Here is a 24,600-nt window from a genome sequence, read left to right on the forward strand (position 1 = left end):
TTTCAACCACAGTCTCATTATTTCTGTAACAATAATTCAAATTATCACAGAAGTACTGGGATAAAAGTTTATAGCTCGGATATAAACACTGATATCGACTGTAGTAATCAAAACAGAATAAATCACCTTTTGAATTTAACAAAAATAATTCAAACTCATTAAATATTTTTAAATAGACAGCAGCAATTTTGTTAGAACATCTAGTAAATTGCATGTTATTTTGTTTAGTTGACTATTCAGAATCGAGTGAGAATCATGATCTGTTTTAAACAAAAAACAGTGAGTCCCATTCACTAACAATTGCATGGATTATTTCGTATTTGTACGCACAGGAGAACTTCTCATGAAAAATCGTTCTAATACACACATGAATTTATTCCTAACATTGTTCTGATGTTAGTGAATTTGTAGTATTCTAAATGAGCGGCAGCGTGCACAAGGTTAGTCATTTGCATTAAACACACACAAACCATCTCCAAATAAGGGCTTTCCGCATACGCTTTCCTTACAGCCTTTTGTCGCTCTCGTCAAAATTGTCACTGTTTGCAGACACGCTCTCGCCAGATCATCGAGCAATGCCAAGATACCAAAAGAAATGTTTGTTAAAAACCAAAAAAAAAAAAAAAAAAATTTAATGCCCAGCCTAGCCCAGCTGGAAATGCCAGACACTTGCCATCATACCTGGATACAACGCATGTTAGCTGTGGGGGTTCTTACCTGTCTGAGCTCAGTGTGGTCCGTCTGGATGAGTTTATCTCTGAGATCAGATGGAGAAGAGTCTTTGCTCGGATTATGTGCCCGTGCAGAAGTGAGCTGCTGGGAAAGAACCTCCACCATGATGAGTGTTGAAGTCAGTCTCTGCTCCAGCTCTGATCTAGATAAATGCTCCAGATTTCCAGGAGTAAGGCTTCAAAGAAAAAGTCACACAGAGACAATATAGATCACATCAACAAATGAGTCAATGATTCATGCTTATCTGCTTATCTTAACTTACTTCCACAGCAGAGAGTCTGTTGACGTGCTGGCATCAGAAACATAAACTTCCTTTAAAATCTCCACAGCTCCTGAAGTATTAACGCTCCGCTCCATCAGTTGAACTGGGGTTCTCCACACACAAGCACTACGCGTCGCAATTGGAGAAGTGCCCACTAAGGCATTGTGGCGATTCACTGGTGCTGAAGCTGGAACAACCACCTTTCCTGACGCAGCCATTAACAGTTCAGCCATCTGTATGAGCTGTTCCTGTAGAGGCCCATTGCCCACAATAGGAGGGGGATTCAACAGCTTATGATGGTCTGCAGAAGCCCATTTAGGTTCCACACCCTTTTTCTTGGGTGGGTCTGGAGGAACAGGTGTATAGCTCAAAGCATTGGCCAGGGATGTGGAGTTCAAGAGTGGAGGCGGCATGGGACTCTCCGGGAGTTCAGGCCACAGATGGCTCAATATGTTTTCGGCTGTGTGGTTATTCAAAACACTCCTGCTTAGGGTGGGCGACTTTGGAGTGCAGGGACCTGTCAGAACAAGAGCACTAGGAAGATCCTGATGAACTGAGACAGCTTCACCAGATCTATTACACAACCGCATAACTTCAATCTCTGGGTGGCTCTCCTCATCCTTTAAATCCAGTGTCTTATCTTTGAGAATGCTGGCTTTATGGGCAACATTTTCAAAAGAGGGACCTTGAGGACAAAGGATTTCCTCAGAAAGTGAAACTTCCATGGTCCTTTCTGGCAGAAACTGCTGATCAAGATGCTCCACATTTTTTTCAGTCATGACAGAAGAGTCATCCTTGGGCAATTTAAGTTTGTCATTATTATCACTTAACAGTACAGCATTTGTACTTTCCATTTTATATTCACTATTCAGTGCTGACAAGTGATGGCTTGACTCCTTGCTAGCAACCGTCTTTGATCCTTCCATTTCATGGCACGTGTCTGATTCATATATTGTCTCTATGTTTCCAATAGTTGATGTTGTATAACCAATTGTATTTCCAGATTTTTCCAAAATACTTGCTGAGGAAAGCCGTGACTTGGAACAGACCTCATTTTCAGTGCTTGATATATTTAGGACCTGTGACTTTTCTTTAGTATGACTTCTCATAGTACAGTACATGTGGTCAACATGCTTGTTTGCAGGTGCCAAAGCAGCAAAGCTTTGACCGTCATTTTCACTGATGTCATTTAAACAAAGCAGACTTTGTTCTTCAGCAAGATTCTCCATGAGCACAGACATTTCTAACACCTTGGATAAATCAGCAATTTCTATTTCAACCCCAGAACAACACAAGCTTTTAAATGTGACCTCTCCTTCTCTGCTTAACATGCCATGACATCCTTCAGAGAGATCAGTGTTCTTGTGATTTTTAAGATTCACTGTATTTTTAGGCTTGCACGGAGTACCTCCAATGTCTTCGAGAGTTGACTGAGAAGCGTCATCAGCATTGACTGTACTGATAGTTCTACTATCTTCACATAAAGACACATGGTTCTTCCAAATACAGTAAGAATGGCCCAAAGGTTGAGGGTTTACTGATTCAGCCTCTGTGTCCACTTTAGAAACATGAGTATTTTTACATTGTGACTGATTTCCTGATGTTAGATCCTTTGTGAGAATCGATTCATTAGAGATGGCTGAGCAACCCGAAACCTGAATCTCTCCACCTAAGCACATGAGGGATTTGAATGTGACATTTCCCAGCTCACAGGTGGAAACCTCTTCCCCCTGATACAGTATGGATGAAGAATCTGAACCGGTCGACCTGCTCCTATAATAGTATGGATGATCAACATGCTCTGGACTGGTCTGATTATCCTCTATGCACTCGGCTTCAGCGGTTTCATTTGGGTCAAGTGGGTCATTATCCTCCAGTGCCAGACGACTGATGAGAACAGACTCATCTGACTTTACAGGTTCATCCTCAACTACCACCTCTCCTTCAAGACACACAAAGGATTTTAACATGACATCTTGATGTTCATCAGTGGCACCAACAACTTGCCCATCATTTTGGACCTCTGGTGTAATAGTTAAGCTTGGATTTTCATCAGGGACAACTTCATGCTGTTGGAAATCAAAATATCACAATAATAGAAAAAAATCTTATTTTTATTCCTATGAACTAGACATCACAGAAGGTTGAAAGATAAAGCAAGTGATCTGAAATCAGAGAACCAATGACTTCATACCTTCATTTTAGGGTCCCTCTCATGTATCGACACATGTTTAAGCATCAGAGCTGGAGTGTCCTGCAAATTAAGCAGTTCATTCTGTACATCTCTGAACGGGACTCTATCTGATCTGGGCTGAAATACAGAACAAAAACCTTTATTCCTAGAGCTCAAACTGTCATACTGATGGTGGGAACAATAGATTAATTTTTATAGTTAAAATATGCATGGGCATGAAGTACTCACATTTGACAAGCCACTGACATATGACATGTTTTAAGATTAATATCTGCAATCACAAAATAATTAAGCACAGGTCATGATACAAGATGAGTCAACTAGCAAACTTCTCAAAGAACATAAAAAAATAATTTTCCATTATCATCGTCAAGTAAACACAATAGCTAAATCAGCCATTTTTAAAAGTCGTTGATTTCATTTTGACAAGAGTTTGATGAATATGTAAATAGAGCATATCATAAGCAAACAACAACAGTAACTAGATGGTAAAGTTCGTAGACAAACTTTAAGTTGGCTTGAAAAAGCCTAGCCAGAAAGTTTGAAAAAGTTTTAAACTGTTCTAGCATGGTTTACCATGATTTACCATGTTTCTAGTAAAGAAATATTAGGAAGAAAGAAATAGAGATTAGTAAGAAAGAAAGAAAGAAAGAAAGAAAGATTGATTAGAAAGAAAGTTTAGTTAGAAAGAAAGAAAGAAATATTAGTTTGAAAAAAGAAAAATATTAGTTTGAAAAAAGAAAGAAATTTTAGTTTGAAAAAAGAAATTTTTGTTAGAATAGTTAGAAAGAAAGGAAGAAAGAAAGAAAGATTAATTAGAAAGAAAGAAAGAAAGAAAGATAGATAGATAGATTGGTAAGAAAGATAGATTGGTAAGAAAGAAAGTTTAGTTATAAAGAAAGAAAGAAAGATTAGATTGAAAAAAGAAAGAGTTAGAAAGAAAGATTAGTTTGAAAAAAAAAGAATGAAAGAAAGATTAGTTAGAAAGAAAGATTAGGTAGTTAGAAAGAAATATTAGTTTGAAAAAAGAATGAAAGAAAGATTAGTTAGAAAGAAAGATTAGTTTGAAAAAGAAAGATTAGTTAGAAAGAAAAAAACAGTTTGTAAAAAAGAAAGATTAGTTAGAAAGATGGAAATATTAGTTTAAAAAGAATAGTTAGAAAATCTCATTAGTTAGAAAGAAAGAAATATTAGTTGGAAAGAAAGATTAGTTTGAAAAAAAGAAAGAAAGATTAGTTAGAAAGAAAGAAATATTAGTTAAAAAAGAAAGAATAGTTAGAAAGAAAGATAGATAGATAGATTGGTTAGAAAGAAAGATTAGTTTGAAAAAAGAATGAAAGAAAGATTAGTTAGTTAGAAAGAAAGAAAGATTAGTTTGATAAAAGAAAGAAAGAAAGATTAGTTTGATAAAAGAAAGAAAGAAAGAAAGATTAGTTTGTAAAAAAGAAAGATTAGTTAGAAAGAAAAAAAACAGTTTGTAAAAAAGAAAGATTAGTTAGAAAGAAAGAAAGATGGAAATATTAGTTTAAAAAGAATAGTTAGAAAGAAATGATTAGTTAGAAAGAAATAAATATTAGTTAGAAAGAAAGAAATATTAGTTAAAAAAGAAAGAATAGTTAGAAAGATATATAGATAGATAGGTTAGAAAGAAAGATTAGTTAAAAAGAAAAAAGAAAGAAAGAAAGAAAGATTAGTTTGAAAAAGAATGAAAGAAAGATTAGTTTGAAAAAAGAATGAAAGAAAGATTAGTTAGTTAGAAAGAAAGAAAGATTAGTTTGAAAAAAAGATTAGTTAGAAAGAAAGATTAGTTTGATAAAAGAAAGAAAGAAAGATTAGTTAAAAAGAAAGAAAGATTAGTTTGTAAAAAAGAAAGATTAGTTAGAAAGAAAGAAAAAAGAAAGAAAGATATAAATGTCAGTTAAAAAAATAAAGAATAGTTAGAAAGAAAAAGATAGATTGGTTAGAAAGAAAGAAAGATTGGTTAGAAAGAAAGAGAGAAAGATAAATTGGTTAGAAAACAAAAAATATTAGAAAGAAAGATATATTAGTTAAAAAAGAAAGAAAGAAAGAAAGAAAGAAAGAAAGAAAGAAGGTAAGACAAAGAAAGAAAGATGGTAAGAGAAAGAAAGAAAGAAAGAAAGAAAGAAAGAAGGAAAGAAAGAAAGAAAGAGAAAGAAGGAAAGAAAGAAAGATGGTTAGAAAGAAAGAAAGAAAGAAAGAAAGAAAGAAAGAAAGAAAGAAAGAAAGATGGTAAGAAAGAAGGAAAGAAAGAAGGTAAGAAAGAAAGAAGGAAGGAAGGAAAGAAAGAAAGATGGTAAGAAAGAAAGAAAGAAAGAAAGAAAGAAAGAAAGAAGAAAGAACGATGGTAAGAAAGAAGGAAAGAAAGAAGGTAAGAAAGAAAGAAGGAAGGAAGGAAAGAAAGATGGTTAGAAAGAAAGAAAGACGGTAAGAAGGAAAGAAAGATGGTAAGAAGGAAAGAAAGAAAGAAAGATGGTAAGAAGGAAAGAAAGAAAGAAAGAAAGAAAGAAAGAAAGAAGAAAGAAAGATGGTAAGAAAGAAGGTAAGAAAGATGGTTAGAAAGAAAGAAAGAAAGATGGTTAGAAAGAAAGAAAGAAAGATGGTTAGAAAGAAAGAAGGAAAGAAATATGGTAAGAAAGAAAGAAAGAAGGAAAGAAAGAAAGAAAGAAAGAAAGAAAGAAAGAAAGAAAGAAAGAAAGAAAGAAGAAAGAAAGATGGTAAGAAAGAAGGAAAGAAAGAAGGTAAGAAAGATGGTTAGAAAGAAAGATGGTTAGAAAGAAAGAAAGAAAGATGGTAAGAAAGAAGGAAAGAAAGAAGGTAAGAAAGATGGTTAGAAAGAAAGATGGTTAGAAAGAAAGAAAGAAAGATGGTTAGAAAGAAAGAAGGAAAGAAATATGGTAAGAAAGAAAGAAAGAAGGAAAGAAAGAAAGAAAGAAAGAAAGAAAGAAAGAAAGAAAGAAAGAAAGAAGAAAGAAAGATGGTAAGAAAGAAGGAAAGAAAGAAGGTAAGAAAGATGGTTAGAAAGAAAGATGGTTAGAAAGAAAGAAAGAAAGATGGTTAGAAAGAAAGAAGGAAAGAAATATGGTAAGAAAGAAAGAAAGAAGGAAAGAAAGAAAGAAAGAAAGAAAGAAAGAAAGAAAGAAGAAAGAAAGATGGTAAGAAAGAAAGAAAGAAAGATGGTTAGAAAGAAAGATGGTTAGAAAGAAAGATGGTTAGAAAGAAAGAAAGAAAGATGGTAAGAAAGAAGGAAAGAAAGAAGGTAAGAAAGATGGTTAGAAAGAAAGATGGTTAGAAAGAAAGAAAGAAAGATGGTTAGAAAGAAAGAAGGAAAGAAATATGGTAAGAAAGAAAGAAAGAAGGAAAGAAAGAAAGAAAGAAAGAAAGAAAGAAAGAAAGAAAGAAGAAAGAAAGATGGTAAGAAAGAAGGAAAGAAAGAAGGTAAGAAAGATGGTTAGAAAGAAAGATGGTTAGAAAGAAAGAAAGAAAGATGGTTAGAAAGAAAGAAGGAAAGAAATATGGTAAGAAAGAAAGAAAGAAGGAAAGAAAGAAAGAAAGAAAGAAAGAAAGAAAGAAAGAAAGAAGAAAGAAAGATGGTAAGAAAGAAAGAAAGAAAGATGGTTAGAAAGAAAGATGGTTAGAAAGAAAGAAAGAAAGATGGTTAGAAAGAAAGAAGGAAAGAAATATGGTAAGAAGGAAAGAAAGAAGAAAGAAAGAAAGAAAGAAAGAAAGAAAGAAAGAAAGAAAGAAAGAAAGAAAGAAAGAAAGAAAGAAAGATGGTAAGAAAGAAGGTAAGAAAGATGGTTAGAAAGAAAGATGGTTAGAAAGAAAGAAAGAAAGATGGTTAGAAAGAAAGAAGGAAAGAAATATGGTAAGAAAGAAAGAAAGAAGGAAAGAAAGAAAGAAAGAAAGAAAGAAAGAAAGAAGAAAGAAAGATGGTAAGAAAGAAGGAAAGAAAGAAGGTAAGAAAGATGGTTAGAAAGAAAGAAAGAAAGAAAGATGGTTAGAAAGAAAGAAAGAAAGATGGTTAGAAAGAAAGAAGGAAAGAAATATGGTAAGAAAGAAAGAAAGAAGGAAAGAAAGAAAGAAAGAAGGAAAGAAAGATGGTAAGAAAGAAAGAAAGAAAGATGGTAAGAAAGAAGGAAAGAAAGAAAGATGGTTAGAAAGAAAGAAAGAAGGAAAGAAATATGGAAAGAAAGAAAGAAAGAAAGAAAGAAAGAAAGAAAGAAGAAAGAAAGATGGTAAGAAAGAAGGAAAGAAAGAAGGTAAGAAAGATGGTTAGAAAGAAAGAAAGAAAGATGGTTAGAAAGAAAGAAAGATGGTTAGAAAGAAAGAAGGAAAGAAATATGGTAAGAAAGAAAGAAGGAAAGAAAGAAAGAAGGAAAGAAAGATGGTAAGAAAGAAAGAAAGAAAGAAAGATGGTAAGAAAGAAGGAAAGAAAGAAAGATGGTTAGAAAGAAAGAAAGAAAGAAAGAAAGATGGTAAGAAAGAAGGAAAGAAAGAAAGATGGTTAGAAAGAAAGAAAGAAGGAAAGACAGAAAGAAAGAAGGTAAGAAAGAAAGAAAGAAAGAAAGACAGAAAGAAAGAAGGTAAGAAAGAAAGAAAGATGGTTAGAAAGAAAGACAGATGGTAAAGAAAGAAAGAAAGAAAGAAAGAAAGAAAGAAAGAAAGAAAGAAAGAAAGAAAGAAGGTAAGACAAAGAAAGAAAGATGGTAAGAGAAAGAAAGAAAGAAAGAAAGAAAGAAAGAAAGAAAGAAAGAAAGAAAGAGAAAGAAGGAAAGAAAGAAAGAAAGAAAGAAAGAAAGAAAGAAAGATGGTAAGAAAGAAGGAAAGAAAGAAGGTAAGAAAGAAAGAAGGAAGGAAGGAAAGAAAGAAAGAAAGACGGTAAGAAGGAAAGAAAGAAAGATGGTAAGATGGTAAGAAAGAAAGAAAGAAAGAAAGAAAGAAAGAAGAAAGAACGATGGTAAGAAAGAAGGAAAGAAAGAAGGTAAGAAAGATGGTTAGAAAGAAAGAAAGATGGTAAGAAAGAAAGAAAGAAAGAAAGAAAGAAGAAAGAACGATGGTAAGAAAGAAGGAAAGAAAGAAGGTAAGAAAGATGGTTAGAAAGAAAGAAAGATGGTAAGAAAGAAAGAAAGATGGTAAGAAAGAAAGAAAGAAAGATGGTTAGAAAGAAAGAAAGAAAGAAAGAAAGAAAGAAAGAAAGAAAGAAAGATGGTAAGAGAAAGAAAGAAAGATGGTAAGAGAAAGAAAGAAAGATGGTAAGAGAAAGAAAGAAAGAAAGAAAGAAAGAAAGAGAAAGGAAAGAAAGAAAAAGATGGAAAGAAAGAAAGAAGGACAGAAAGAAAGAAAAAGATGGTTAGAAAGAAAGAAAGAAAGAAGGAAAGAAAGAAAGAAAGATGGTAAGAGAAAGAAGGAAAGAAGGAAAGAAAAAGATGGTAAGAAAGAAAGAAAGAAAGAAAGAAAGAGATGGTAAGAGAAAGAAAGAAAGAAAGAAAGAAAGAAAGAAAGAAAGAAAGAAAGAAAGAAAGAAAGAAAGAAAGAAAGAAGGAAGGAAGGAAGGAAGGAAAGAAAGAAAGACGGTAAGAAGGAAAGAAAGAAAGATGGTAAGATGGTAAGAAAGAAAGAAAGAAAGAAAGAAAGAAAGAAAGAAAGAAAGAAAGAAAGAAAGAAAGAACGATGGTAAGAAAGAAGGAAAGAAAGAAGGTTAGAAAGATGGTTAGAAAGAAAGAAAGATGGTAAGAAAGAAAGAAAGATGGTAAGAAAGAAAGAAAGAAAGATGGTAAGAAAGAAGGTAAGAAAGATGGTTAGAAAGAAAGAAAGAAAGAAAGAAAGAAAGATGGTAAGAGAAAGAAAGAAAGATGGTAAGAGAAAGAAAGAAAGAAAGAAAGAAAGAGAAAGGAAAGAAAGAAAAAGATGGAAAGAAAGAAAGAAGGACAGAAAGAAAGAAAAAGATGGTTAGAAAGAAAGAAAGAAAGAAGGAAAGAAAGAAAGAAAGATGGTAAGAGAAAGAAGGAAAGAAGGAAAGAAAAAGATGGTAAGAAAGAAAGAAAGAGAGATGGTAAGAGAAAGAAAGAAAGAAAGAAAGAAAGAAAGAAAGAAAGAAAGAAAGAAAGAAAGAAAGAAAGAAAGAAGGAAAGAAAGAGAAAGAAAGAAGGAAAGAAAGAAAGAAAGAAAGAAGGAAGGAAAGAAAGATGGTAAGAAAGAAAGAAAGATGTTAAGAAAGAAAGAAAGAAAGATGGTAAGATAGATAGATAGATAGATAGATAGATAGATAGATTAGTTAAAAAGAAAGAAAAAAGATAGATTAGTGAAAAAGAAAGATAGATTAGTTAGAAAGAAAGTTAGATTAGTCAGAAAGATAGATTAGTTAAAAAGAAAGATTAGTTAGAAAGAAAGATAGATTAGAAAGATAGATAGATTAGTTAGAAAGAAAAAGAAAAAAGAGATTAGTTAGTAAGAATGAAAGAAAGATAGATTAGATAGATAGATAGATAGATAGATAGATTAGTTACAAAAGAAATATAGATTAGTTAAAAAGAAAGAATGAAAGAAAGATTAGTTAAAAAGAAATAAAAAAGAGATTAGTGAAAAAGAAAGAAAGATAGATTAGTCAGAAAGATATATTAGTTAAAGAAAGAAAGAAAGAAAGAAAGAAAGAAAGTTAGATTAGTCAGAAAGATAGATTAGTTAAAAGAAAGAAAGAAAGAAAGAAATAATTAGTTAGAAAGAAAGAAAGATTAGTTAGAAAGAAAGATAGATTAGAAAGAAAGATAGATTAGTTAAAAAAAAGAAAAAGAAAAAAGAGATTAGTTAGTAAGGATGAAAGATAGATAGATTAGTTAGAAAGGATTAGATAGATAGATAGATAGATAGATAGATAGATAGATAGATAGATAGATAGATAGATAGATAGATAGATAGATAGATTAGTGAAAAAGAAAGAAAGTTAGATTAGTCAGAAAGATAGATTAGTTAAAAAGAAAGAAAGAAAGAAAGATTAGTTAGAAAGAAAGATAGATAGATTTGTTAGAAAGAAAAAGAAAAAAGAGATTAGTTAGTAAGAATGAAAGATAGATAGATTAGTTAGAAAGAAAGATTAGATAGATAGATAGATAGATAGATAGATAGATAGATAGATAGATAGATAGATAGATAGATAGATAGATAGATAGATAGATAGATAGATAGATAGATAGATAGATAGATCTGAAAAGATATAGCACACCAAGTCAGAACAGTATGGTATGACCCGAGTTTGGTGGTCGTAGCTTTAACGGTCTAGGAGGAGATGCAGTCTAAAATTTGGCTCAGAAGAAGAAGAATAATAATAAGTTTAACAGTAAGTTGGCTTTTCCAAGCCAACTTAATAAGCTAATCTTAAGGGAAGGTTAGATTTCTATAAACGTTTTATTTTTTATAAATCTTGCTTACTTTAACTACAAGCCGAGATAACTAGGCTAAATTGCTTTGAAGTTAAATATACAATTATATGAAGACTTCAGATGCAAAAGCCTCTAAGTCGGTCGAACGTTTTTTCTGTAATATTAACATTTTATCAGGCTCCTATGTAACGTTATAGGTTTCTACCTAAGTAACTGTTACCTATTTTTTACAGTCTATGCTAAGTACCGACATTTCTGAATGGGCTGAGGCTGGGATTTAGTGAGTTTGAAATGAAAGTATTTGATGAACGTATACTATGTGCAGAGAGCATTAACTCAATATTGTTATCTCATTTTTGACATAGGTTGATTTTAGAGGCTTTTGCATCGGATGTCTTCATTTATTGCACCCATTTCTCACATCTGCTTAAGAAATTGTTGAAATTAGGTTAACGTTTCTACAGAGAGTACATTCTTAAGTAGTTTTGCTGCTTGATTTCTTTATAGATATATATCAGCATTAAGACATAAATAACACTGATTGCATCCTCTCAAGAAAAGTCAACTTTGGCGGTGTCTCAACGCCTAACGTTAAGTTAACTGTTAGCAGCTAACGTTAGCCAGCCCAGCAGACTGTGTCAAACGCGCCTATCAAATGCTGCTTAAATACTCAGGTAGCTGCTAACGTTAGGTAACGTTAGGCAAGTTAATTCGGTATGTTCTGAAACACAGTCTTTATTTTGCAGAATAATAAAGTAAATTGGACAAAGGACATCGACTAACACAAAATATTATTAATGATTACATTTATAATAAAGCAGGTTCCTTCTTTAATTCTTACCTTTGCGTCTCATAAGCGCTTTATTAACGTTACTGCTTATTTTGATTCTGACTTAAGTACTATAAAAACACAAGATTATCGACTTAACCGCCAATACGACGTTCAAAATAAAACGCACAAACATCTCATTGGGTAAAAACACCACGTGACATACGGAAACGCATTTCTTCTTCTTCTTCTTTGGTTCATTGGAAATGCGCATGTCCTGTGCACAGTGCCAGCTACTGGACTGTTGTGAAATCATTATTTTCTTTTATTTACTTACGGCATTCTTTCTTCTTGTTTTTTGTTTTTGTTTTTTTACGAAACCCATTTAGATCATAGAACATTATTTGCACAACGTAGAATGAGTTAGACTGCTATCACGTTTGTCATTATTGAGGATAGGACGTTTTATTTCCCTGTTTTACAGTTCTCCAACCGCCCCCTGGAGGTTAACGTCCGTGTGTCGTTATTGTACAACAGTCAGTTAGACAGAAATATCACATTCATAAATGTCGATGGTAAATGTGAACTATTTGCTTTAAAAAGTTGCCATTCCAGAACTATTTGTAATATCCCTGTAAAGGATGCTCCAACTTATTTGGGTATGGTTATTACTAAAAATGAGCAGGAGAGAATCTCACAAAATTTCGACCCGGTGATTAAACAAGTAATAAAAACTCAGTGAGTGTTTTAGCGCAATTTTCTGACGTCATGGGATCACAACACTAAGAGATAGTAAATCTTTTTATGTTTTTTTTTTTTTGTGTGTGTGTGTGCGTTCCCGAGATTAGACCTTCCTTAACATGCCGAAAACCCGAAGTCTCTAGGTGGTCTGGTTGAGGAGGAGATAGAAGTGCAAGATTGGTGCGCACAGACAGAACAGAAATCATGAGTTAACAATCGCAATTTTGTCCGTAGGAAAATTGCGCTAAAAAGTAATAGATTTAAAGGGATAGTTCACCCAAAAATGAAAATTCTGTCATCATTTACTCTCCTTCACGTTGTTCCAAACCTGTATGACTTTCTTTCTTCTGCTGAATACAAAAGAAGATATTTTGAAGAAAGTCGGTAACCAAACGTCTGATGGACCCCATTGACTTCCATAGTAGGAAAACAAAAATACTATGGATGTCAATGGGGACCAGCCACTGTTTAATTACCAACCTTCTTTAAAATATCTTCTTTTGTGTTTAGCAGAAGAAAGGAAATCATACAGGTTTGGAACAACTTGAGGGAGAGTAAATGATGACAGCATTTTCATTTTGGGGTGAACTATCCCTTTAATATTTGGTTGCAGAGGGACTTGTCTCTCAAAGGTCGTGTTCTGCTGGCTAAAGTGGAAGGTATTTCTAGGCTTACTTATGTAGCTTCCTCAATACACTCGGATAATAAAATAAATAAGATAATCGATCAAATTATGCTGATTTTTTTGTGGAAAAACCATATACACTATAGCCTATTAGAAAATCTGTAGTTGTTAATTCATATAAAAATGGTGGGCTTGATTATTTAGATTTTTCTATTTTAAATAATACTTTCAAAATTAACTGGTTGAAATATTTTCTAAACAACACTGATTCGGTGTGGAATATAATTTCTAAATCGGTTTTTGACAAACTTGGTGGTCTTCCATTTTTGCTTATGTGTGATTACAGAATCGAGAAACTTCCTGTTAAACTGTCAACTTTTCATAGGCAAGCACTTTTGGCTTGGAAGTTAATTTACAAGCATCATTTTTCTCCACATCATTATTACATCTGGAATAATGGTAATATTTTGTACAAACATAAGAGTATATTTTTGAAAACTTAGTTTGATGAGGGCATTCTTGTGGTTGAATTATCAAGGGTACTTAATGACTTATGATGAGTTTCTTTCATACTTCAACTTCCCTGTTTCCCCTAAAGAATTTGCCTCTGTAATTGGTGCTATCTCTTCGAGTGTTGTCTCTTTATGTAGAGGTATTTCATACTCTAAACGTATGTCTTTATTGCATCTAGTTGATACGATTTGTGGTAAAGTTTGTTTTTCGACAAGCAAAAATAATAAGGCTATACGTTCCCTTTTTCAAAAAGAGCTAGTCAGTAAACCATATGTCATTTCCTATTGGTAAAGGTTTATTGGAAATATTAATTGGAATAAGGTCTGGTTTTTACCTAATAAATATATTATTACAAATAAGGTCAAGGAAATTTCATTTAAGATACTACATAAATTTTACCCTGCTAAACATTTTCTATCCAAATTTAACAAAGACATAGATGTAAATTGTTCATTTTGTTTTTTGCAACCAGAAACTGTACCTCATATTTTTTGGCACTGTCAATACACCAAAAGGTTGTGGTTGGAAGTTTCTAAATTTATAAATAACAAATTAGGATGTAATTTTCTTTTGCTATACGAACATGTTATATTTGTTTTTTTCCCATATGAAAAGAGTCTGGAAAAGGAAGAGTATATTATTAATCTTTTGATTATTTTAGTTAAGTTTCATATTCATCGGTGTAAATGTAGCCTACTAATCAGAAACCTTTTTTTTCTGTGCTATTGAAAGGATTAGAAAATTATATGGTTTCCATTAAGGACAGTACAAACAAAAAAGCTGTTAAAACCATGTATTTGTTGAATACTTTTCAGATTTTGTGAAATGTCAAAGCCTTTTATTGTTTGTTTGGTCTATTTAGTTTTGTTTTCATTCAATTTTTGTATTGTGTATTTGTGTATCTTTAACCCTGGCATCTTTATTTATGTACTTTTTTTAATTTATTTTTATTTATTATTTATTTTGTTTTTGTTCATGTTCTGTAAATGTTGTTCTTGCAATAAAAATTTTTTTTTTTAAAATGTCGATGGTCAAAAATTACACCTAGTTTTGTCAAATTTAAGTTTGAACTTTGTCAGTATATTGAAGCGTTGGAGGGTGTAAGGAACACCAAGGCAAAAATGACTATAGTTCTAGTCACTACAAAGCATTAAACAGCTAAAAAAAAAAAAAAAACATCTGAACTGTTTCTTGAAACCCAAATCAGGACATTACAATGATTTTTGAAGGATCATGTGATGTGACACTGAAGACTGTAGTAATGAAAAGGGATGGCAAATGTGAGTAATGATGCTGAAAATTCAGCTTTACCATCACATGAATAATTACTTTAAAAAACAACAACAAAAAAACAGTTATTTTAAATTGTAATAATATTTCACAATATTACTGTTTTACTGTATTTTAATCAAATGTACACATAAGAGACTTCTTTCAAAAACCTTTAAAAAATCCTTGTCATTGACATACACAAATAATTTTCCTCGACTTCCAAATTTGACATTTATATCAAAGAAACCCATGAGATGCTTTAGTATTTTCCCTTTTTTTTAGTGGTCAGTAAGGAATTTAGTCTTAGATGGTCAGTGTTGATTGCACAGTAAACAGTAGTCCAGGCGTTTTAAGCCAAAATGGGGGTCAACCGTGAACAAATTGCAACAGAATCAAACTCAACTGATTTTGTATCCTCAATATGTCCCAAGTAAGGAAAAAAAAGCCCCGAAGAATCCCATTAGGGGAAAGTTCAGAAAAAGACCCAAATATATCCTATTCATACGCCTATTCATTATTTTTCTCACATGAATTGGGTAGAAAATTTAACCTTTAGATATCACCATGAAAATTACTGAGTTGATTACTTATATCAAGACAAACAAAAAATGTATTACAAGTTTTTTTAAATTGTTTGTTAACATGGACAAACGGTGCATAATCTAATTACAGATGTGCTAATTTGCATAAATACAACAGATCTAAACATTGGGTACAGCCAGGTGAAAAATGTCTTGTTGACATATAACAGTAAAAGACTAAATGTTAAGGTCTGAATGGAACCCATTTAGGCTATCCATGAGCATTAATACATAGAGGCAGGAAGAAGTACTTTAAAACAGCCTTTATTAATTATTATTGCAGAGATGGGGTTTGGGGCTGGGTCCGTGGGACTGTTTCTGGGGGATGAGTCTGAGGGAAGAACAGGAGACAAGGGTGAGTAGAATGCAGAAGACAAAAAGGTAGGTAAAATAAAAAGTGTTTTTTTTTTCAGCCCCAAACCCCATCTCTGCAATAATAATTAATAAAGGCTGTTTTAAAGTACTTCTTCCTGCCTCTATGTATTAATGCTCATGGATAGCCTAAATGGGTTCCATTCAGACCTTAACATTTAGTCTTTTACTGTTATATGTCAACAAGACATTTTTCACCTGGGTATTTATGCAAATTAGCACATCTGTAATTAGATTATGCACCGTTTGTCAAACAACCGTTAACAAACAATTTAAAAAAAAACTTGTAATACATTTTATGTTTGTCTTGATATAAGTAATCAACTCAGTAATTTTCATGGTGATATCTAAAGGTTAAATTTTCTACCCAATTCATGTGAGAAAAATAATGAATAGGCGTATGAATAGGATATATTTGGGTCTTTTTCTGAACTTTCCCCTAATGGGATTCTTCGGGGCTTTTTTTTCCTTACTTGGGACATATTGAGGATACAAAATCAGTTGAGTTTGATTCTGTTGCAATTTGTTCACACTTTTTTCCTAAAACGCCTGGACTGTAGGTGGCGGTACGGTACTACACCAGAAGAAGATCATTCCTTGAAAGTAGTTGGTCGTCCAACATTTTCATCTCGACAGCGAAACACGTGTTCGTATTGCAGTTGCTTGCAGTCAGTGAAGCAGAACAACTGATGGAACAAACAAACAAACCAGTTTACCATCACATCAAATAATGTCTGAAGTGTATAAGTAATACGGTTAGTATCACTAAAATGTCGCCATCATTGTGTAGTTGTGCCGAACAAATCAGAAAACTGACACAGCAGGCATCAATAATGAGAAGAGAGATAAAAAATCTCAGGTAGGTTCTCAAATCAGCATGATTGTCGTATATGAGATAAGATTATCCTGAAAATGTGATACCTTTATTCATTTATTGGTTTGTTGATCAAACAGACAGCAGATTGATGGATCCATACGAGCACATAAGAAGCAGTTGTCATCTCTTCAGTCCATGCTGACACACTGTATGAAACATGATGACAGATTACAATCAGTGAGCAAAAGCCCATCGCAGAGTCCCGGTAGAATTAATCAATTATTACAACAAGGTACACTTTCACTTTTGATACAGCAGTCGACCTGTGTAGGCAGCATTTGTATTTGCTGCACTTTGTCAGAATTGGATGAATAAATCGTCATAGATGATGTCAAAGCTGTCACTCTTTTTGGGTCCAGATGTTGTCTGCCACCATGTTAACAAACCTAAGTTCCTGTTTTTATGCCATAAAAATATGTCAAAACCATATGTGTCTGTCTTTTACATCCCAGGGCGTATTCAGACGGTACCTATTGGATATATCAGCTCATGTTTTGCAGTCAAAACTGGCACTCCACGACAACCCACAATATGCAGTTCTTCACGGGCCAGCTTGAAGATTGAACCATCGGTCTTCAATAACCCTGAACATTCTTTAGTTGGATTGGAACAATACTCCCATATCTGGTATGTAGAAAATAGGATTGCAGTGGTATACCGGTTTTCATGGTATTCTAAGGTATTAAAAAATTGCTTATCTAGGATATTGACATAAATCTGAACAGAGAATTTCATTTGCGCATACACATCATCTCCTTTCCTCCTCGACTGCCTGTCAGATTTGCCAACTTTCATCACAGACAGAAATCAAGAAATCCATGCTGCTATAATAATCTGATCTTGGTAACAAAATAGTATAAAAAAACCTATACTCCCATGTTGTCTAAAAAAAAAGTACATTTGACTGTTGAGGTGCAGTCACATTAACATAATTTCACAGGCAAAAAGGTCCATTGTGTATAATGTAGCGATGTATAAAGCACAGAAGTCAGTCACTTACAAACTAAGCAGCTTTTTGTTTGTCAGCATGGCAAATCCGCTTGACCAACTTCAACCTGTTGCTAAATCAGCATGGGGAAAACTTTCCTCCTCACTCAAAATTATATTATAAAATATTCCTGTTGAAATTATTGGATTTTGCTCACAAGAAAATTGCAGAACAACAGTAAATGTGACACTTACTTTTTAGAACTAATTTCTTTTGTTCTAATTTCTTTTGTTCACATATCTTTTTTATTTATTTTTCAAAAGTCAGACTTTTGTACACATACTTGCAGTAAAAATGGTTTCAAGTTTCAATCATAATGTTCAGCCAAACAATGTTCTTAAGGGTAAGTGTCAATGATGTATGTAGCTTTTAATAATAACAATTATTGTGTAATACTGTATACTGTGAAACCATGATATTTTCGGAGACAGTTGCCATTCCATGAAAATCTCATACCATTGCAATTCTAGTAGCAAAATCATAATGTTCACCACCGTCCTCAGAGCTTAGCTGGACGGTTAGGACAATAGATAGAATAATTTAACTGAACTGCACTTTTTAAATAGCAATGTAGTGTAGGAGATAATGTTGGTCATTCAAAATCAAAAGTGAATGGGTTTAGCCGTTAGAAGTACCTAGATAATGTTTCTAAACAGGCCTGACAAGTGGCCAGACCTAATTAATGACAATTGAAAGTTAAGTACACATTTGTGTGAACTCTTTTGTCTTTTTCTTTCACATTCTCAGGATCATTTTCCTTTTCCATAAGAATGGGCAAATGAGCTATAAAGCCAAAGTAAAGCCGCCCCGTCTGAATGGCCAGAGGGTGGGGGTGTACTCTACCCGCAGCCCCCACAGGCCCAATGCTTTGGGACTGACTTTGGCAAAGCTAGAAAGAATCACAGGTACCACAGTTTGAACTCTAGGACAGCGGTTCTCAACCTAGCAAACTTCCAAGGGGGCATCAAAATGACTATATTGTGTATATTAATAAATTCTCTAAAACCTCCATGAGCATTTTATGAATAAACATTTTTGTAGTTATGCTTAGCTCAAAAAATATTTTGTCAGAAAGAATTTGAGTGAAAAAAATTCTTATCCTTAATCCTTATCCAGTAAACCACGAACAACAGGAAAAGTCATGGGGCCTTTAAATAATGTTGTGAACAATGAGGGGCGCCAAGAAGCTTGAGAACCACTGCTCTAAAAGATGATTGTCATGTGTGCAGTGTTATTTACAGTATGTACTATTATAGTATTTATTAATATTTTGCAATAGCTTTTATTTTTATATTTCCAGTGTTCAGTTTCAGTTCAGTTTTTAGTTTAAGTTTTAGCGAATTTGTTGTACTTTTAATCATTTATTTCTTTTTAGATTTCTTTTTTTTTTTTCACTTTTAGTAATAGTAGTACTTTTATTTATTTTAAGGTTATTTATTTATATTTTATTTTAGCTTTATTTCAATTGACAATTTATTTTTAATAGTTTTAGTTGGTTAACAACAACTGTTAACTAACCAGTTGGTTGTTGTGTTTGTATTATAATTACTGTTATTATTAAATGAACTTGGATAGATTCAATATATTGTGTAGTGATGTACAGCATTGTAAGATTTTTCAGAGGAAACAGTGATAACAGTGACTTTTTATTTTCACTTTAGGCCATTATCATCATCAATCAAAGCTTTAATGAAAACGAACAATGACTTTCAGCTTAACGGGACAGCTAGTGTAGCATCAAGTTTGTCATAGTCAATATGATAGCCTATTTAATATAAGTAATCAGTTATCATTTGCTTTTCAAGGGGATACACTTCACTTGTCAGGGCTTGATATTATCGCTGGAACACCTGTCCTGGACATCAAGCCGTATATTCCAGACTATGATTCTCCCAAAACAAGAACAGATGACACCAACAGTGAATATAAACAAACATCATCATTCACAGACCCGATGGATCTAGGTGAAGAACCAGACACCTTAGAGACATCATCTGAACCTTCCTCGGAGATCAGTGTTTGTCCAGCCGCTGTTTCAGATTTCTCTTCTTCAGAACGGTCTGGATCCAGTGAAGTGACTGATGTACTTGAAGAAGTTAAAAACTATCTCAGACAGCAACAACTTTTCCCTGAGAATCCAGATGAAGACAAAAACACGGATACTCCTGAAGGCACTTTGGTCGGTACAAACCCTTTAAGTTCATCCAGTCTCAGATTTGGCCATGAGGACTACAGTACTATCGCAGCCTGGGTCAGGGCACCTCCTATCAGTAACCTAGATGTGCGATTTACTGCAAATGCTGAAAAAGAGCTCAAAGAGTTTCTTCCCTGCGACAGTACAGGTATTAGATCATTCTGATACCTGAGTGTTTTTCTAATCAAGGCAATTGTCATTTGTCTAATTGATTTCTTATTTAATAGACAGCACAAGACCAAAGTTCCAGTTCTTGAAAGGACCAGATGAAGCAGTGGCTGCTATCCACGGCATTCTGTCAGCTGACCCCAGATCAGTATATCGTCGCACACGTTGTCAAGACCGCCTGTTCTTCTTTACCCTGGATACAGCTGACATAACCTGCTGGTTTGGAGATGGTTTTGCAGAGGTTGTAAGAGTCAAACCTGTGCAGAGTTCAGAACTCACAAATATTGTGTGAGTTTTATGTCAGATTCCTGCACTTTCAATGAAAATTACTTATAGGATAGTTCACCCAAAAATGAAAATTTCATCATCATCAGTCCTTCAAAACTTTGAAATGTTTTTTGTCCATATAATGAAAGTCAGTGTTCACCAAAGCTGTTTGGTTACCAACATTCTTCAAAATAGTTTTCACATAAGAAATACAGTCATGTATGGGGTTAGTAAACGATGACAGAATTTTTTGGGGTCACTACCCTTTAATTTGTATAAGGGTTTTTTTTTTTTGTGTGTGTACTAATAACAGCAGGAAGTGAAGTAAATGTCAAACCAAACTGATGCAGCATCCTTGTCATTAAAAAAAAATTATCATTTTAAAACCTTCACAAAACACCTGAAGATATTGTTATGGGTTGGCAGCATCGATTTTCTATAGATTAACATACTGTGCTCAACAAAAATGGTTTGAAACTGTTTTACTAGAATTTCATAGTTTAACAACATAATAAAATTTGTATTTTAATCATAGTTTGTGTGTTATTTTAGAATTTGTTGAATATGTGTCCAGTGAAGTACTGTTTACAAAGTGTTGCAAATAACATTGATTCTCATATGAGGATGATGGATCCAATGAATAAATTGCTGTAGACAAAGACAAAATATAAAACCCATTTATTTTAAAGTAAGTTGTACAAACAACCTAAACACCGATTGATTGTCATAGAGGGTAAAAGGGAAAATAGCATTTTTTTTATAGTTATTTGGTATTTAAAAGTTCTATTTTACAATCACCAGGGGGCACAACAGTGCTACTAGTCTGTAACACAATTTCATATTTTTATTTTATTAAAATAATTTGAACAGAGTATATTGATGAGTGGCTTATATACACAGAAACATAAACAATTTTAATAAATATACACTTTTTCTTGTTTCAGGTTTTGAAATCCTTTGAGATAAAGTAAAGGAGTTAGTCACAATGGTTTTTTTTTTTTTTTTTTTTTTTTTTTACTGTAGAAAATAGATACTCAGATAAGTAAATTCTCAGAAAGGCTTAGGCTGTCTGATTGAGAAGGACCAGGTGGTGGGAGAAACGCCGGCTTTAAGACTTCACTTTGTTCAGGCACATCAGCAATTTGCTGCTCACTATCACCTAAAAAACAACATACATTCATTTGCGTTGACAAATCAATATATAAAATGCTTAATTTTACAAATGAATAACCCAGTAATTAATGAAACCACTACTGAAAAATGTAGGGCCATTTCTCCAAATACCTGTATCAATGAGAAGGCTTTTTTGAGGCATGTCTTCCTCCTCATCCGGCCCCAGATCCTCAATCAGAAACTCCTCGAGAGGTTTTTCACTTGCTGCTTCCACAGGCACCAGCTCTGGTTGTGGCTCAGCTGGTTGTATAGGCACTGTCTCTGCTATCGTGGGTAATACTGGTACTGTGATGGGAAGTGTGACAGGAGAAGGATCTGTTTCCTCAGCCAGACCAAGATCTTCTGGAATAACTATGGGCTGTTCTTTCCTTGGTCGACCTTTCCTTCCTGGGGTACTGCTGGTCCTCTTTTTCACTCTTTTAAGGCTTTGTGCCCTGCAGTCAATGTTAGGAGACATTATTTGAGCGAAATTTCCAAATTTGTGGATCTGCATCACAGTATCACAATGTGAGTTGAATTGAAAAAGAAATAATCAGTGCACTTTCATAAAAAGGCCTTTCCCAGTGCTTTTATTGGCCTCATTCAACACTTTACCCATAAACCCACTGGTTGGTTGCCTTTTCCTCTGCCTCGGCTTTTCGTTTCTTCAACAGGTCTCTGTCTCTCAGTCGCAGCCGAATTCCACCTACCAAACAAACAAATCACTCAGTCCTTTGCTGTTTGCTTAGTTTACTTTGTAACAGTAGCTAAAGTAGCACCAACCAAAAGTATTCAGAATTCAGGTCATGAGTGTATAAAAGAGCTGCTCAATGCATGTTTCAGACTAATGTGCATTGATATATGATCAGTATATCATGGCATTTCAAATATCTCATTGCAACACAAAAATAAACAACTAGTTCAGAAATATCTTAAAAAACGCAGGGAAATAAGTCTTACAATCCTTAAGAACAAAGAACTAGGCACAAAAGGTTTTCTGTTCTTGATACTGAATGTTTCATCTATACCATTTTAGTTTAGTTTTTTTGAAAACTTAAACGGTCACTAATATACAATCTTAATGAATTGATAATGAACAAATTCAGGTCATCAAGCTGTTCTTAAAAGTGATTCATTTGGAAGTTTTGATGCAAAAGTCATACCTTCATCAGAATCTTTTACTTCTGACAGCAGAACCTCTTTCTCCAACATCTCTTCCATTTTGTTGTCCTGTCACATGAATATGAAGTATTGAAATGACAGGGCTGAAAAAAATATGTGCCCATTTACTCTTCCTGCCGCTAAGAGAATAATTATCTGGTTAAACATTACCGTGGTGCTGGGAGAGTTCTTGCAGTTGTGCTCTTATCTTATTTGCAAAGGTGGAGGACTTGGCACAGTGCTCACAGAAGAAAGTAAAAAAAGGAGGTCATGATGCTGGCTGCCTGTGCACTTTTCTGACTGTTTGCCTGTCGTCACGAGAGATGACCGCTATTCTTGACTTGGTCAAGGGTCATAGACAAACATGTAGCTAAATGATCAATATAGGCCAAAACTAACAAAGATTAATTTATAGGTTTAAATGAATCTACAGTAGATCTAGACTTAGACAAATAATTGTATTCTGCTGAAGATCTATTTATACGTAACTTTATTCACAGGAGTTGAGCAAGGTTATTCACTAAAGACACTAAAGTCCAAGACGGACGCCTGGTGCTTCAGACACTGTATCCCTAACAATTTTTTGTAACATTTTGGGAAAGTTCCTCGAATATACGTTCTAATAAATCCTTCTCTATTTGCTATAGACAGAAAAGTTTTCTGTAGCCTATATGTTCAGTTTAGGTTTTGAGAACGTTCTCTTAACCTAACCTTCTACATATCAATAATCACTTTTCATGTCTTCTATTCCTTTGTTTATTGTTCGGTGAACATAAGTCATGGATCTCATATAAAGCAGGATGTTTTGGGAGATTAAAATAATTGAATTATATTTATAATTTAAATTATAAAAAGGTATCCTATATGGTTAATGAATCCACACAAACTGACTCTCTAATTCTTAGTATTGTATTGAGAAGACGTTTAAAAAAGAAATCCCACCCACAATAAACGATCCCTTTTGAAAGAGAAAACAACCATGCTGACATTAAAAGCATTTCTTTATTTCCATGTTATTTGAATACTCAAAAAGTATAAAGCTCATGCCCTCTCATTTTATCTCTGCTGCTCACTGGGTGTGTTCACAATCAGGTCCAAACATATTGAGTTCTGCTGTCCCGCCATTTAGATACTGTGCATGACTTCTCCCTGAACAACTTTGAGGTTAATGAATTAAAAATTAACATAGACAATTCATCATTTATATTAAAATGATTTAACATTTATTTATAAATTCATTACACTTTTGGCAACAAATTACTTTCCCCTAGCACTTTGTTGCATGCCATTAAAATGAAATACTTCATTTTCTTTCTCTCCCACTAGTATAATGTGGTTCCCTCCACCATCATAACAAAATAACAGCAACAGCGAACAGCATTTTAATATCAAGACGCCTTCAGAACAGCTGAAGCCTGTATGTGGGATATTGCATTATTCTTCATGAAGAAAAAGCCTACAGTTCTTTAGGATAAAATAAATGTTCAAAGATGTCAGTAGTCAAAGAGGCTATGGAAGGTTTTTGACTCTACTATAAACTGGTCTTTATTTTTATTTTACTGGTTTATTTTGGGTTGTTGTCATCCTGGAGCACTGAAATACCACAAAAATAAGAGAAAAGTGTTTGCACCGCATGCACAGAGTACAAAACAGCCTCATATTCTTTGGCCTTTATGCAACAGAGCAATCATTGGTCTTAATGATACCAATAAGATGGCTGACCCTACAAATCTCCTATCATGTTAAAACTTGGTCAAGGATTTTCATAATTCTGTTCTTTTATAGTATTGACCAACTATCCTGCAGGGAAACTGTCTGTCTAATAGGTGAGCTTTGACCGCTGTTCTTCTTTGTCAATACAGTTTGTTCATGTCTGGCTAATGAAGTCATAATTTGTTGTGAACAGTTGTGTACGATGGAGTTGAGATTGACTCTGTGGCCTCTTTGGTCCTTGCTGCCTTGTGTGCTTTATAGTTTGCTTACATAGGACTGTTTTTTATTTACAGTATGACACCTATTTGCATATGCTTTTGTAATTGTTATTTAGTTATTACCCTTGGTTTCACTTAATTTTTGTCACAACGTAGAAGCAAAATTATGCCCTCTCCTGGCAAGATCATCAAGTGAACTTGTTGAACAGCAAACAATGTTTATAAACTTATAACATTAACACAAATAATGCAAATAGAAAAAAATACACAAATATATTTTAATTTTGTAATATATTGTATAAATGATATCAACCCGATTAAAATCATACTGTTTTGAGGCATATTACTATAGTAACACACATACACAGAGATTATTTCTCTGCAATAGCAGCAACATGGGGGGG

At 33.4% G+C, this 24,600-nt stretch overlaps 3 protein-coding genes across 4 annotated transcripts in view; 1 reads left to right on the plus strand and 2 right to left on the minus strand.

The window, feature by feature from the left end:
• Positions 1-11,578, minus strand: part of spag5 (sperm associated antigen 5) — a 50,401-nt gene extending 38,823 nt beyond the window's left edge. Inside the window, exons 1-5 of the mRNA XM_079863504.1 lie at positions 11,427-11,578; positions 3,417-3,459; positions 3,189-3,305; positions 995-3,063; positions 718-907 (exon numbers count right to left, since the gene is read on the minus strand). Coding sequence (XP_079719630.1) covers positions 718-907; positions 995-3,063; positions 3,189-3,305; positions 3,417-3,443 — 2,403 coding nt within the window. The 5' untranslated portion in view covers positions 3,444-3,459; positions 11,427-11,578. The remainder of the gene's footprint in view (positions 1-717; positions 908-994; positions 3,064-3,188; positions 3,306-3,416; positions 3,460-11,426) is intronic.
• A 4,460-nt stretch (positions 11,579-16,038) lies between these two features.
• trmo (tRNA methyltransferase O) lies at positions 16,039-20,486 on the plus strand. Its single transcript, XM_079863660.1, has 6 exons — positions 16,039-16,317; positions 16,413-16,567; positions 16,788-16,962; positions 18,071-18,228; positions 19,129-19,665; positions 19,745-20,486. Exons 1-6 carry the CDS (start codon positions 16,229-16,231, stop codon positions 19,975-19,977), a joined length of 1,347 nt encoding a protein of 448 aa, XP_079719786.1. The 5' UTR covers positions 16,039-16,228; the 3' UTR covers positions 19,978-20,486.
• A 124-nt stretch (positions 20,487-20,610) lies between these two features.
• Positions 20,611-22,452, minus strand: hemgn (hemogen). Of its 2 annotated transcripts, none has more exons than XM_079863813.1 (4): positions 22,268-22,452; positions 21,720-21,810; positions 21,237-21,559; positions 20,611-21,111 (listed from the first exon to the last, which is right to left on the minus strand). In XM_079863813.1, the coding sequence occupies exons 1-4, from the start codon at positions 22,323-22,325 to the stop codon at positions 20,987-20,989; spliced, it is 597 nt and encodes a 198-aa protein (XP_079719939.1). In that variant the 5' UTR covers positions 22,326-22,452; the 3' UTR covers positions 20,611-20,986. The 2 variants fall into 2 exon arrangements, with proteins under 2 accessions (XP_079719939.1, XP_079719940.1); XM_079863814.1 differs by having other exon boundaries at positions 20,613-21,111; positions 21,732-21,810; positions 22,268-22,445.
• Between the last annotated feature and the right edge of the window lie 2,148 nt (positions 22,453-24,600).

Source organism: Squalius cephalus (genome assembly GCF_949319135.1).
Source record: "Squalius cephalus genome assembly, chromosome: 2".
NCBI classification, from domain to species: domain Eukaryota; kingdom Metazoa; phylum Chordata; class Actinopteri; order Cypriniformes; family Leuciscidae; genus Squalius; species Squalius cephalus.